The following is a 13,016-nucleotide window of genomic DNA, read 5'->3' as shown; positions in this document are numbered from 1 at the left end:
CATAGTCCCTGGTAATATTTTCCCATTCCTGGCTATTAGTCCTAAACATCGCTTACATACCATACATGTCAAGATAAGATGAAAACCACAGTTCAGTAGCAACCCATTTAAAACAGATGAGGAGAAATAATGCAGTAGTTTCCTTTTCTAAACTTTCAGATGTTTATTCATGTTGATCCTCTCCTGTGAACTTTCCCATCACTGTTTTTCTATATACGTGGTAGATTGAATGCCATTTGTCCAGGATTCGCAGATAAGCAAACTCCCAGGAACTTCAATGGAACCAGGATTTCACACCTGAAACCAGGAGCAGTGGAAGCTCCCTAAAAGTGGGGGGCCACCGGAGCCCAAACTGTGGCCCTGCTCCCTATGCCTTGTCACCCTGAGGTCCCCCCATATCCCCCACACCTACATCACCACTTCCCCTGAGGCTCTGCTCCTACACTGCCTCTTCCCCACCACAAGACCCTCACTGCTCACTCCTCTCTGCCCCCTCCTCACCGTTGCTCACTCTTACAGTGGTGAGGCCATGGCCCCCGCTCCCCCCTTGTTCCAATGTCCCTGCCTGAAACTACTGATAGATTAGAGATTATGGATCAAGTAGAAGGATTTGAGAAAGTTCTCTTTAATATTAATGCAGAGCGAAAGATAAAATTCCTCAGGTAACAGCCTGAATAAAGTCAAAGGATGCCGTATTATCATCCAAAAACAGGATTTCAGCCAAGAAATACAGAGAGGTGGGAAGAGGGTAAAGAGTTTTATCTTTAGCTGATGAAGTCATAGTCCTCTTTTTCCCAGTAAATATTGGACTGATTTTGGGGATGATCCCAAAGAATCTCCATGAGCTGTAATAACGTTGTGATAAAGCTCTCGGCCTACATTTCACACGTGACTAATGATATTGGCTGCCACAGTTTCTGGGTGCCCAACTTAAGACATCAGAAAGGGGCCTGATTTTCAGAAAATGCTGAGCACCCACCATCTGCAAATCAGGGCCCTTAATAGTCTCTCAAGTGGGCAGCCAAAAAGTGGGACACACAAAATCACTCTTTGGTTTTGAAACTGTAGGCCTTTTTCTCCTTATGTGCCTGTCTCTAAAGCAAGACATGACCAAGAACACTGACCATGTCTGACATTCTAGCCAATGAAGAGCCAGAGGTACTCATCCATAGCAATCAGTATGTGTTATGACCCCCACCCCAACCCTAATATACGTCCACAGAATACTATAGTACATCTATGTAATAATACCTATATCCAGCATTATCTTTAACCTGAAGAGCTCAAAGTACTTTTCAAACATGAATTAGTGTTAATTTAGGGTGACCAGACAGCAAATGGGAAAAATCGGGACAGGTGATGGGGGGTAATAGGACCCTATATAAGAAAAAGACCCAAAAATCAGGACTGTCCCTATAAAATCGGGACATCTGGTCACCCTATGTTAATTAGAGATGATGTTACTACCATACACAAAAGGTCATTTTCTGCCATCCTTACATTGAAATCCTGAGCTCTGGTTGCATAAAAAAGTGCTACCCAAAATGAGAAGGGGTGGCAGAACTTGTATGCATTTCTAATTACTATTGAACTACGAAGTCATTCATATGCCAGACTACTTTTTCCATCTCTTTGTTCCTAACAGCCTTTATGAAGCTTTATAAACCGTATTGATAAATTGAGAGTCCAGCCTCCAAAAATGCAAGATAGGCTTTTTTCCCCCACCCTTCTGGAGGAAAAAACAGCCTCCACTGAAGCACGGAAATAGAAAATGAACCTCGGAGGCAGCCACATGTGAATTTCAGACCGAGCCTTACTTGTGTGATTCTGTTTAATCACAATCCATTTCCTTTCTACGCTTCAGATATACATAAACATGGATTTTTTTGTTTTGTATACAACTCATTTTTTCATATGCCCCTGGAAAACAACACTGGAGCAAGGACTGCACCCCAAATTATATGGATGTTAGGGCACTATTTTAAATGTGCGTTGTCTGTATATATGTACAAGACTGTAAGTAATACTCCAGCACCTTTTTATTTCTGAAATTCTCAGGGGCTGTTTTTTATGTCTAATTTTACATCTAGAATACCTCATAAATTCACTCCAAATTATTTGAAAATTTGTACTCTCTAATTCTGGTTTGAATTGAGATTTTGTTCTGATTGAAGTGACATCCTCAGCTTCCTTCTCCCTCTGCAATTAGTTGAGATTAAGCCGTTGGAAGACCAGCATGGCAAAGCTCAGAAATGTTCAGAGTCACTGACGCTTTGATCACACTGAACAGGAGAGCAGCAATAGACAGTAGTTTGTAACTTCAAGATACATAAATAAATATATCTTGGAGATATTTTTAAGTGATCCGTGGCAAAGAGTGTTCCAGCAAGTGGCATCACAGTAACATCTAGCAAGCAGTGTTCACTCCAAAAACAGTCCAAAACTTTAATGTAAAATAAAGAGATTCTTTGTTCAATATTTATATTTGCATGCAGTGCTTAATGAGATGGTAAGAACTAAAAATGGGCTCGTGTTCCAAAGATCAGATCAGTATCCAACCTTTAACAAAGATCAGGGTATGGCTTTTAATAAAACATTGTTTTCTTAATACACGTTAAAGAGCAGCATATTGGAACATGTGTTTTGTTTATTCTGGTGAGGCAAACATCTTGGGACATGCAGCAGTGCACAAGGGTTTAGTCACACAGCAGCCACTGAATTTAATAGCCGTTGAGCAGCTAAAATCCCTTATCAATTCTTTGGAAATGTATCCCAGGGTGAGTGTGCACAGGCCATGGCTGCATGAATCCTATCAGCTAATTCTGTCTGCTCTCCCTCTCCCTAGGTAGAATTTGTATAAGAAAGTAACAAAGTTTGAAGATTGGGCCAGGCCATGTAAGCATTTGAAGGGTGAGATGTTTTGTGTGATCTCTTACATTTACTAAACTATGGAGATCTGTGAAAATCTGTTACTAAATTACTGGTACTTCCAATCCAGGGCAGAAATGCCATAAAAACAGCCATTGTCATAGTATTTTGGTCCTTCTAGCTCCAGTCCTGAAGAGAACTAGAAGGGACAAGTGAGCACAAACATCAAGTTTAATGGGAAAAAAACATTTTCCAAAAGTTTTGGAACCCACAGAAATGTTGGTCTTGATTTCAATTCAAAAAAATAACCAGCAGTTATTGGAGGAGCTGGTTCTTATTTTCCCTGAACTGGATAACTCCTCTTTGATTATCTCTGCCAGATCATTCTACGGTGCTTTGCCCCTGGCTAGGTAACATTTACTTAGCATAATCAAAATTATGTAAATGAGGGAATATTCCCCTTGTCATGCAGGCATTAAAATCTTGAGGCAGCTGAATCCCAGCCCCCTCCATCCACTCTTGCTAACCTTGCAGGCTTTGACATACAAGAGTGAGTAAAAAAGGGGGTAGCAATTTGGTGGCTGTTTTCGACTGCTTGACTTTCAGAGTGAGAAAGGAGAACTATGGCTGCAAGGGAGAGAGGCTGTGGCGTGGGAATTGGTGAGGGTAAGAGGATCCGGAGCACAGTGGGGATGATGGGGAGAGAAAGGCTGGGAAGAAAGAGAACATTTCTGAAAGGAGGAGAGAACCAGTAAACAGGGAACCTATATGCAGGAGTTAATATAGATTTTTATATCAATAGACCATGCCAGACACAATGCCACTCTTCTTGCTGTTCTGGGTGTGCAGTCTCCCAGATAATGTTGTGTCTAAATTCACTGTGATCATTTGGTCCTACTTCTGGTTGTGTTTGCTGTGGACCAATGGCGCTGATTGTTTGTCCTGCCTGGCCCAAATCCCATCAGATCCGCCCCATGATCTAGTTGTTTAATGACAAAAATGCTGATGCTCGTCCTTTTTTTGGAGGCGTGTGAGAAAAGACAGTTCACCTCACAGTCTAAAGAGACATGTGGACCGGTTCTCAGACCACTCTCCCTATAACGGGAACACCCACTGGCCCTATTGGAGGAGGAAACTTGAACAAAGAGAAGTGGTGATATCAGAAGACAGGGGCGGTGAATATTTGTGAGGTGCTCAGTTAGTGCTGTTGATGAGCACTATCGACACAAACCATAAAAAAAAAACAACCACAATTGCATCCCACGACACTAAAGACAAAATACTAGTTGTATTGATAGGAATGGGGGAAGAAATCATGCTGCTACTGGCTATTCCCAGACACAGTTGTGGAAATAACGTAGACAGACCCTTAAAGAGCTGGGCTGCATCAGAGCCTGTTCTTGAATTAACAACAATATTTTTAAAGCACAAGAAAATGAAGAGCGAATGATCACAGGAGGATCAGACCATGTAGATGCTGGCAGGTCACAGCTGACATTGCTGTTCTACATGTGTTTGCTGCACTTGCTAATCCCAGTGTTCTGAAGCAATTTATTTTTCCATTGCTTTTTTGTAAACAATCCATTGGCACGAGCCAAAGTCAATCAATTGCTTCAACTAGCGCTAGCAGTGCAGGATACACTGTAATAAAGCAAACACATTGAAAAATGACAGAAGGGACCCGAGCGCAGCTAGGGAATGCAACAAAGCCAGCTGCTCTCTGCCAATGGCATGATCAGCCCAGTGACTTGTCACACCTTGATTTTATTCTGTGTGATGAGCAAGGTCCACACAGACCTGAAACCTGCTATATACATGCATATAACCAGGATAATCTTACTTAGTAAATCCTAACTTTTCCATTGACATCTTACATGACATACTTGGTACAAGATTTGTTGCAATTCTGTAGTTGTGGTAACATCAAAGCGCTTTACAAATTTGACTTTCTTTTTATACAAACTACACACCTACAGGTCTCATTTTGCACATTACTGAAATGCAGCTAGCGCTGGGGTGGAGCATGGCAACTGTTTAACAGAACCTATCAACACCACACAAGAGTGTAGTACACCTCATCCAAGAGAAATGATAGGCGGAATCTTAGGCAAACAGAATATAATTACCCAAGCTTTACTTTGTCAAGACACCAGGTTGGAAATTTTTAGGGACATCAAGCCTGGACTTTAGTTTTACATCTTCTTCCAGGATGTTTCTTCCACTAGCATTATGCTTGGGCATTGCTTCAGAACTGAGTCAGAGAGGAAACGCATCACTCACGCTGGTTCCTCAAAGCCCCTGAGTTTTCCCAATCAAGTATCAAACTGGCCTGACCATGCTTAGCTTACAAGAGCTGAGACTGGCACTACACAACATACTGGAGGGAATAAGAAATCAGTATTGCTTAAAAAGCCTCTGTGTTTTTTCGAATACGCTGGTGACTGTGAAAATTATCTCAATTCATGCTGTGTTAGAACCACAGATTTATGTGAAAAGCTGACAGAGCAAACCACTGAAAATATCCATTATACTGCTCTCATGGGCTGCAACCTTATCCAATTTCCTCTTTGATTTAAAGGACCTCATGTGTGGTTCCATGATGCAAGCTGAGATGTCACAGGCATTTTTATTCATCTCAGGAGACAATTGTACAAACATTTAATTACTGTCTTTCTATCATCACTTTTTTCTGACCCAGTGAACAGTACCAAGCACATAGTAAGAAAGTACCGGGGGCATCTACGAACGAAGATTGAGTCTGGAGAAGGAACCATCCCCGTCCGATGCCATAATGCAGTTCAAACATGGGACGGTGTGTTGTTGGGAGAGCAGCTAGTCACAATGTCTTGCACTGACAAAATTGCCAGGTAATGTGAGCACCTAATTTATACATTATAAAACTGGTTGCTGTGTGGAAATAAGGTTGATGTCACAAAGGACTGTGACTAGTGGTGGGGAATAAATAGCAGGTGCTGATAAACCCTAAGGAAACAATGACTCGCTTTGCATGTAAATGTAAGGCGTATAAATAGGGTGGAATGTAAATAGAATTTGTTTTCCAAATTCTCTGTGGGTCATTAGCTGCTCTTTAAAGTGTGACAAAAATATAAAACATCTCTTGCAGGATTTTCACCAATCAAATTTCTATATGCAAATTAAAACAAAATCAACTCTGTGCTTATTGGATGATTTACCTCTGAAATTTCATTTGCTTCCTATTGCATAAAGTTCTGTAAATGATAAGAACGTTTATGGTTTCTAAAATGCAATTTCAAAACTCTGATGTCATCACCGTAATAGGAAACCTTCTGATGAAGAAATAATCATGATATGTGATTTCTTTGCCCAGGTGACTGTAATGGGTTTTTTGTTTGTTTGCTAACTATACTCAGTAAATAGAATGTATATTTACTAAGATCCCACTTAACCTGTGATACTGCAGAAATTGTGGATTCCACAATATCAGGCTTTCGCTGCAGTTTTGACAAGAGCCCCACTGTGCACAGGGCTGACAGTGGGAGCCCCGGGCAGCCAACAGCATAAGCCCCCACTCTGAACACGGGGTGGTCAACAGCATAATAATCACAAAAAAGAAATAATGGACTTAATTACCTCAAACAATAATGTCCATTATTACTTTTCTGCAATTTTCCATGGCTTGTCACAACTCAGCTGCAGTTTTTTGACAATCATCCCACAATTCAAGTAGGGCCTTATATATATGTATATTAATACAGAAGAGTTGCCATTAAAAAATCAACATTTGCCAACAATTATTCCACAGTGGCATGCGAGATACCACAGCTATTTCCCATTCTAAGTTTAGGGTAGTAACTATTAGCAAAAGATTATTTTAAATGACAACCACTCTGTGTGCGTATATATTTAATACATATATGCATATGTAATTATATATAATTATATATGCATGTACATTTAGTATACATATATGTTATGTATATTAAATGTACATACATCTCTACTTGTAAAATACATTCCATTGCAGCTATAAGAACTGTAAATATTATGGGTCAAATTCTCTGCTGCCATTTTATGTATACGACTTCAATGGAGTTACATCAGAAGAGAATTTGGCCATAAATATCAAGGGCCAATGTGAGCACAATGCTAGAAAAATACTGCTGCTTAATGCACTTGCCCAGATTCTGCACTGAGCTTTTCCTATGCAACCCATCTGAAGTCACTAGGGTTGTAAAGGCACAACTGAGAACAGAATTTGGCCAAGAATGTGTGTGTTTCATCCAATCATGAAATGCTAACAGAACAAATGACAATGCATCAAAATACTCGCTCTGCAATAGGTAGATTAGTCACAAAATAACTTCTGTTTGCATGACAGCGAAAAGGCCTCCTTTTCTGTAATATTTTCATGTATTCACACAGAGATAAGAGAAAACTTAAAACTCAGAGTTTCAGCAGAACTCTCTCTCTGCTTTCAGATACAACTGGGCTTTCTAAATCCAGAGCCAGACAGACTACAAAAACTAAACAAGTTAAGTTTCTGAATTGAAATTTTGCAGTCTCTGTGGTTTTGAATGTCAATAGACAGTAAATTAAATATCAACTCTGCAAGCAGTATTATATTTGTTATTGATGGGAATGTCAATTTTAATATAGACTCTCGGAAGCTGAGTTTTCTCCAGATACATGTTCTTTCATCCAGTATTATATCTGCTTAGAGCTTTCACTGAATTCTTGTATACCTCCCTGAAACTGATTGTTACCATGTAACGAAATGGCATGAAACCTGTAAAGGAATACTACAGATTGCCAGGTAATATTTTTACATTATCAAAAGAAAACACACAGCCTCCCCCGTTGCTGTGCTCTAATTGTTGCTGTAATTATTATTTATTCATACAGCACCATGAATGTGCATGGCACTTAGACAAAATACAGTATTCCCTGCTCTGACGAGGTAAATGAAACTATAGCTTGATGAGTGACAATTACAAACACTGTAGGTAGGGGTAGGGGAAAACAAAGGTAACATCAATAATACCGTGTACTTGCTGTGATCTGTACAGCAAGTGTTTTGGAAGTTGTGAGACTTACGTGTGATACCATATCTTTGAAGGGCAGGCTTCATGGAACATGTGTGTTTTAAGGAGGCACTTGACAAAGGAAAGGGTGGAGACATGGCAGATGGGTTGAGGAAATGAATTCCAGTGCATACAAGACTGCTTGGAAAAAAGTCCTGGAGCAAGAGTGGGAGAAGGAAACGTTGAGAGGAGTCAGTCATGAGGCTTGGGTGAAGCAAAGGGAACAAGGGCGGAGTGAAAATAGGGTACGGCAAAGAGGTAGGTTAGTGCTCTGTTGTGAAGGATCTTGAAGATGAGGACATGAAAACTGAATTTGATGTGGAAGATAAGGAGAAGCCAGAAAAAGGGAAAAGTGGTGACAAAGGATATGAAGAGAAGGTGTGTCAGAGAGGTGACAATGGGTATGAAAAGAAGCTATGTCAGTGTGGTGAGTCAGGATATGATTCTTCCAGAATTTGGATGGCTGATAAAAACAGGGGTGTGAGCAAAGTAAGAAGCAAGGAGGATTGAGAGGAGCGATGTGGTGGTAATAGAGAGAGAACTAGAGGATCAAGAGAGCAACTGAAAGTCAGAGCCTCTAAAGGAGGGTGTGATCAACCATAGCAAAGAAAAAGGACAAGCCAAGAAGGATGGGGATGGAAAAGGGCTTTGAAGCTTTACAGTGATGGCTTTGGAGAGGGTAACGTCAGTGGGGTAGAGAGGGTGGGAGCCAGGCGGAGGGGTTCAAAGGGAGACATGGTGCAGGGAACGACGAGCTTAATGAAGTAGAGAGCACGGAGGTGAATGGAAGGAGGGGAAAGAGATGCTAGTAAGAAAGACAAGAGAAGTCAAAATAATGTTGTGGGGCATTACAGTGGCGCATTTGAAGGAAGAGAGGATGGCGGTAAAGGAAAGAACAAAGCACCAAGTACCAAGAAAAGTCTCATCATCTCAGAAAAGCTCTTTTTCATTTTAGACAGTGTACTGTTCCCTCATCAGCACCCCAGCAAAATGGATTTTTCTTCAACAACCCCCATACTGAACAAGTTACAATTGAGTATTGGGTGCTCCTTGGGATAGTTTTATCTAGAGTTGGGCAGAGAGCAGCGAGGGAGCGGGGGATGTGAACACTTCGTGAACTAAATACCAACTTTCAGTTCACAGTGTACACAAGCCCATGATCAGTTTTGTTCACCCTGTGCAGGACCTGAGATCGCTTTACCCCACCTTTGCATTCCTCCAGTCCCCAGGGCTGCTTTCTACATTCTTCACATAAGGATACAAGAACTACAGATGGGAAAGGAATCCAGTGAATGAGAAGAGCATTGGTTTAATGCCTCCTTTATAGCCTCCCTCCTAGAGGGAAGCTCAGTAGAAGGTTATTATTCAATACTTTTGGACTCCAAATATTCACCATAAAATGTAAACAGCTCAGTCCCCCAGTGACCGCAGGGGCTGTGGTGACAAAGGAACCTATTCACACATTATCTGGACTTGCCCTACAGTAAAAAAAACTTCCAAAAATGAACCCATTTGTATAAATAAGATTTTTGACAAAAATCTTCCTTATACTCCTCTGATTATGTTGCTTGGAAAAGACCCTCAGGAGCATTAGGCTATTAGAGAATGTTCCCCATTGAGAACCTTACTAGTGGCTTCTAAAATATGTGTCATTTTTCACTGGCTGCAAAGGCACTTACTACCAGAATATCAAAGATCCCAGCGATGGAAAGCGTTACTGAGAAACAAATTATGTTCTTTCCTCCTCAGAGGATATCCACAAGCAGAAAGTGGTTTAATCAGATTTATTTATTAATCAAAAACATTTAGCAAATTCTTTTACCATTTTAAAAAATTCTATTGTTCAAGCACAACATTTTCTGCAAGAGCTAGATACCTAGTATTTGCTATTTGGGTTTTGTTGCTTAGTTACGATTGGTGAATAAATTGTATGGTATTATGTTTATGCCCTGATTGGGTAAATGCACGAACACTTCTGGTGTGAATCCTCATGTGTTATTTGGTTCATGCAGGAAATTACTGAATTCAGTTCTCTGACCCATGTGATGCAGGAGTCAGGCTAGATTATCATAATAATTCATAGATTCCAAGGCCAGAGAAGACTGTTGTGATAAACTAGTGTAACCTCCTGTATAACATAGGCCCTAGAACTTCCCCAAAATAATTCCTACAGCAGGGGTTGGCAACCTTTGGCATGCGGCCCATCAGGGTAATCCTGGTGGGCCACAAAACATTTTGTTTACGTTGACTGTCCACAGGCACGTGCCCCCCGCAGCTCCCAGTGGCTGCAGTTCGCAGTTCCTGGCCAATGGGAGCTGCAGGAAGTGGCAGGCCACAGGAATGTGCTGGCTGGGAATGTGCTCCTGGGAACAGCAAACTGCACCCACTTGCAGCTGCGGGGGGACGTGCCTGCAGACAGTCAACGTAAACAAAATGTCTCGCAGCCTGCCAGCGGGTTACCCTGATGGACCACCTGCCAAAGGTTGCCAACCCCTGTCCTAGAGCATATCATTTAGAAAAGCATACAATCTTGATTAAAAATTGTAAATGATAAAGAATCTTCCACAACCATTGGTAAGTTGTTCCAACGCTTAATTACTGTAACTTAAAAATGTATACCTTCTGTCCAGTCTGAATTTGTCTAGCTTCAACTTCCAGCCATGTTATACCTTCCTCTGCTAGACTGAAAAGCCCATTATTAAATATTTGTCCCTCAAGTAAGTACTTCAAGTCACACTTCACTCTCTCTTTGTTAGACCCAAGTAGCACAACCTATTTAGCTTATCACTATAAGGCATGTTTTCTAATCCTTTAATCATTCTTGTGACTCTTCTCTGAACCCTATCCAATTTATCAGCATCTTTCTTGAATTGTGGGCACCAGAACTGGTCATAGTATTCCAGAAGCAGCCACACCAGTGACAATGCAGAGGTAAAATGACCTTTCTACTCCTACACAAGAGTCCTCAGTTTATTCATACAACAATTGCATTAGCCCTTTTGGCCACAGTGTCACACAGGAATTGTGTGATTATTCATGTTCCGCTGATTACCCACCACAACCCCTGAATCTTTTTCAGAGTCACTGCTTCTCAGTTATGCTCTAGACACTGCCACCCCACATCCCACCTTCATCATGTAAGCATAACCTACGTTCTTTTTCTTAAATGTATTCATTTACATTTAGCCGCATAAAATACATATTGTTTGCTTGAGCCAAGCCTACCAAATGATCCAAGCAACCTGTCCTCCTCATAATTCCACTCCCCCAATTTTTGTGTCATCTGCAAACTTCCTGAGTGATGATTTTGTGTTTTCTTCCAGGTGATTAACAAAAATATTAAATAGTATAGAGCCAAGAATCAATCCCTGCAGGACCCCACTAAAAACACACTCATTCAATGAAGATTCCCCATTTACAATTACATTTTGTGACCTATCAGTTAGCTAGATTTTAATCCATTTGAATGTGTGCCACGTTAATTTTGGATCATTCTATTTTTTTTTTTTTCAAAATGTCATTTGGTACCAAGTCAAATACCTCAGTGAAGTCTAAGTATATTACATCGACACTATTGTGTTTATCAACCAAACTTGTAATCTCCTAAAAAAGGTCTGTTTTCCATAAACCCATCTTGCTTGGCATTAATTATATTACCTTCCTTTAATTCTTTATTAATCAAGTCCCATATCAGCCACTTCTTTATCTTGCCCATAATTGAGATGAAACTGACAGTCTTATATTTACCTGGGTCATCTCGTTTACCCTTTAAAGTATTGATACAACAAGAGTTTTCTTCCAGTCTTGTGGAACTTCCCTGGCGTTCCGAGATTTATTGAAAATCAACATTAACTGTCCAGAAAGCTCCTCAGCCAATTCTTCTAGAACACTGGCTGCAAGTTATCCAAACCTTTAATTTTAAAATGTCTGACTTCAATAACTGCAGTTTAATGGTCCCTTCTGGATTTAAAATCTATGAATTTATATGTGTATATTTAAAATTTGGTTTCTGTGACTCCTCACGTAAATCACACTAATATAGTGTTGGCCTTGGTTGTCCTCAGGTGGCCAGGCCACCTAAAGGTTTTATGAGTCTCATAATGCATGCTGAAGAGGTAGAGGTTCAAGATTTTTGAAGCTACGGGCTGTAGAATCAAACACCCCATTGGCGCAAGCACCCTTACTTACCCTGATACATGAGACTCTGAAATTTGTTCTCTACAAGCACTGATGTCACTAAGACACACACATTTGTGAAAAGAGAATATGAAAGGAGCAAATGCATTGCAGAAGCAAATTCATTTAAAAATTCAGCCAGTTGTTTAACGAAAATGTTTTTGCAGTCTTCACCCAGTTCTACTTGGTGCTAAGCTCAACCTCCAAAACATGGACTTTGGCTCGGTATAGACACCTTGGGACAGCACTGCAGCCCTGGGAGAACTGTAATTTCTCAGGCTCATCATCAAAACTGAAAACTCAAAACTTGCGTAATATTATGGTCCAGATTAAGGCTCTCTTTACCTTGCTGCTCCCATGCAGAGGCCAAGTACAGAGGAAATCCAATGCAAGGTGACTACAGGGTTAATGCTGCTGCAGATGTTAGGGGACCGGGGAGAAAGTATGGCTTTGGTAATACCCTTCTTCCATTCTCGCCCTGCTGTGCAGAGGAGAGCAGATGATGACCTGAGTTTCCTGGGAGTTTTGGGGACCTGCTTCAGGTGCAGCCCTCGCCAGAGCAGCCTCAAGAGTGTACTTTGGCACCGTCCTCACTGCAGGGCTGTAGCTGAATGCCACAGTTCTGCCCCTTCTGCATTACAGCAATGTAGAGGGAACAGTTCAATTTTTTGTCTGGCTTGGATACATTGTCATACATTTTTTGCACATATTTCTCTGGCTCCTCAGGTATCTAAATAGTTTTAAAAATCTGGCCCCCTAGTGCAATTTTTAAAAGCACCTAGGCACTTCACTCCCATTCATCTCAATGGGTGTTTGGACTGAGGCGCCTCTGAAAATCTCATCAAGCATCTACACGCCTTTAAAAATCTGGCCCTAAGTGCTTACTGCTAACTCTTGTGAACATCTGGC

General features: G+C 40.9%; 1 protein-coding gene across 2 annotated transcripts in view; it reads left to right on the top strand.

Annotated features, from left to right (window-relative positions):
* Positions 1 to 13,016, top strand: part of ADARB2 (adenosine deaminase RNA specific B2 (inactive)) — a 447,041-nt gene that overhangs the window by 410,063 nt on the left and 23,962 nt on the right. For both annotated transcript variants that reach the window (XM_075062213.1, XM_032782113.2), the window contains exon 6: positions 5,567 to 5,735. In XM_075062213.1, coding sequence (XP_074918314.1) covers positions 5,567 to 5,735 — 169 coding nt within the window. The remainder of the gene's footprint in view (positions 1 to 5,566; positions 5,736 to 13,016) is intronic.

Source organism: Chelonoidis abingdonii, chromosome 2 (assembly GCF_003597395.2).
Source record: "Chelonoidis abingdonii isolate Lonesome George chromosome 2, CheloAbing_2.0, whole genome shotgun sequence".
Taxonomy (NCBI): domain Eukaryota; kingdom Metazoa; phylum Chordata; order Testudines; family Testudinidae; genus Chelonoidis; species Chelonoidis abingdonii.
Note: the sequence above shows the minus strand (reverse complement) of the source record. Positions and strands in the feature narration are given on the sequence as shown.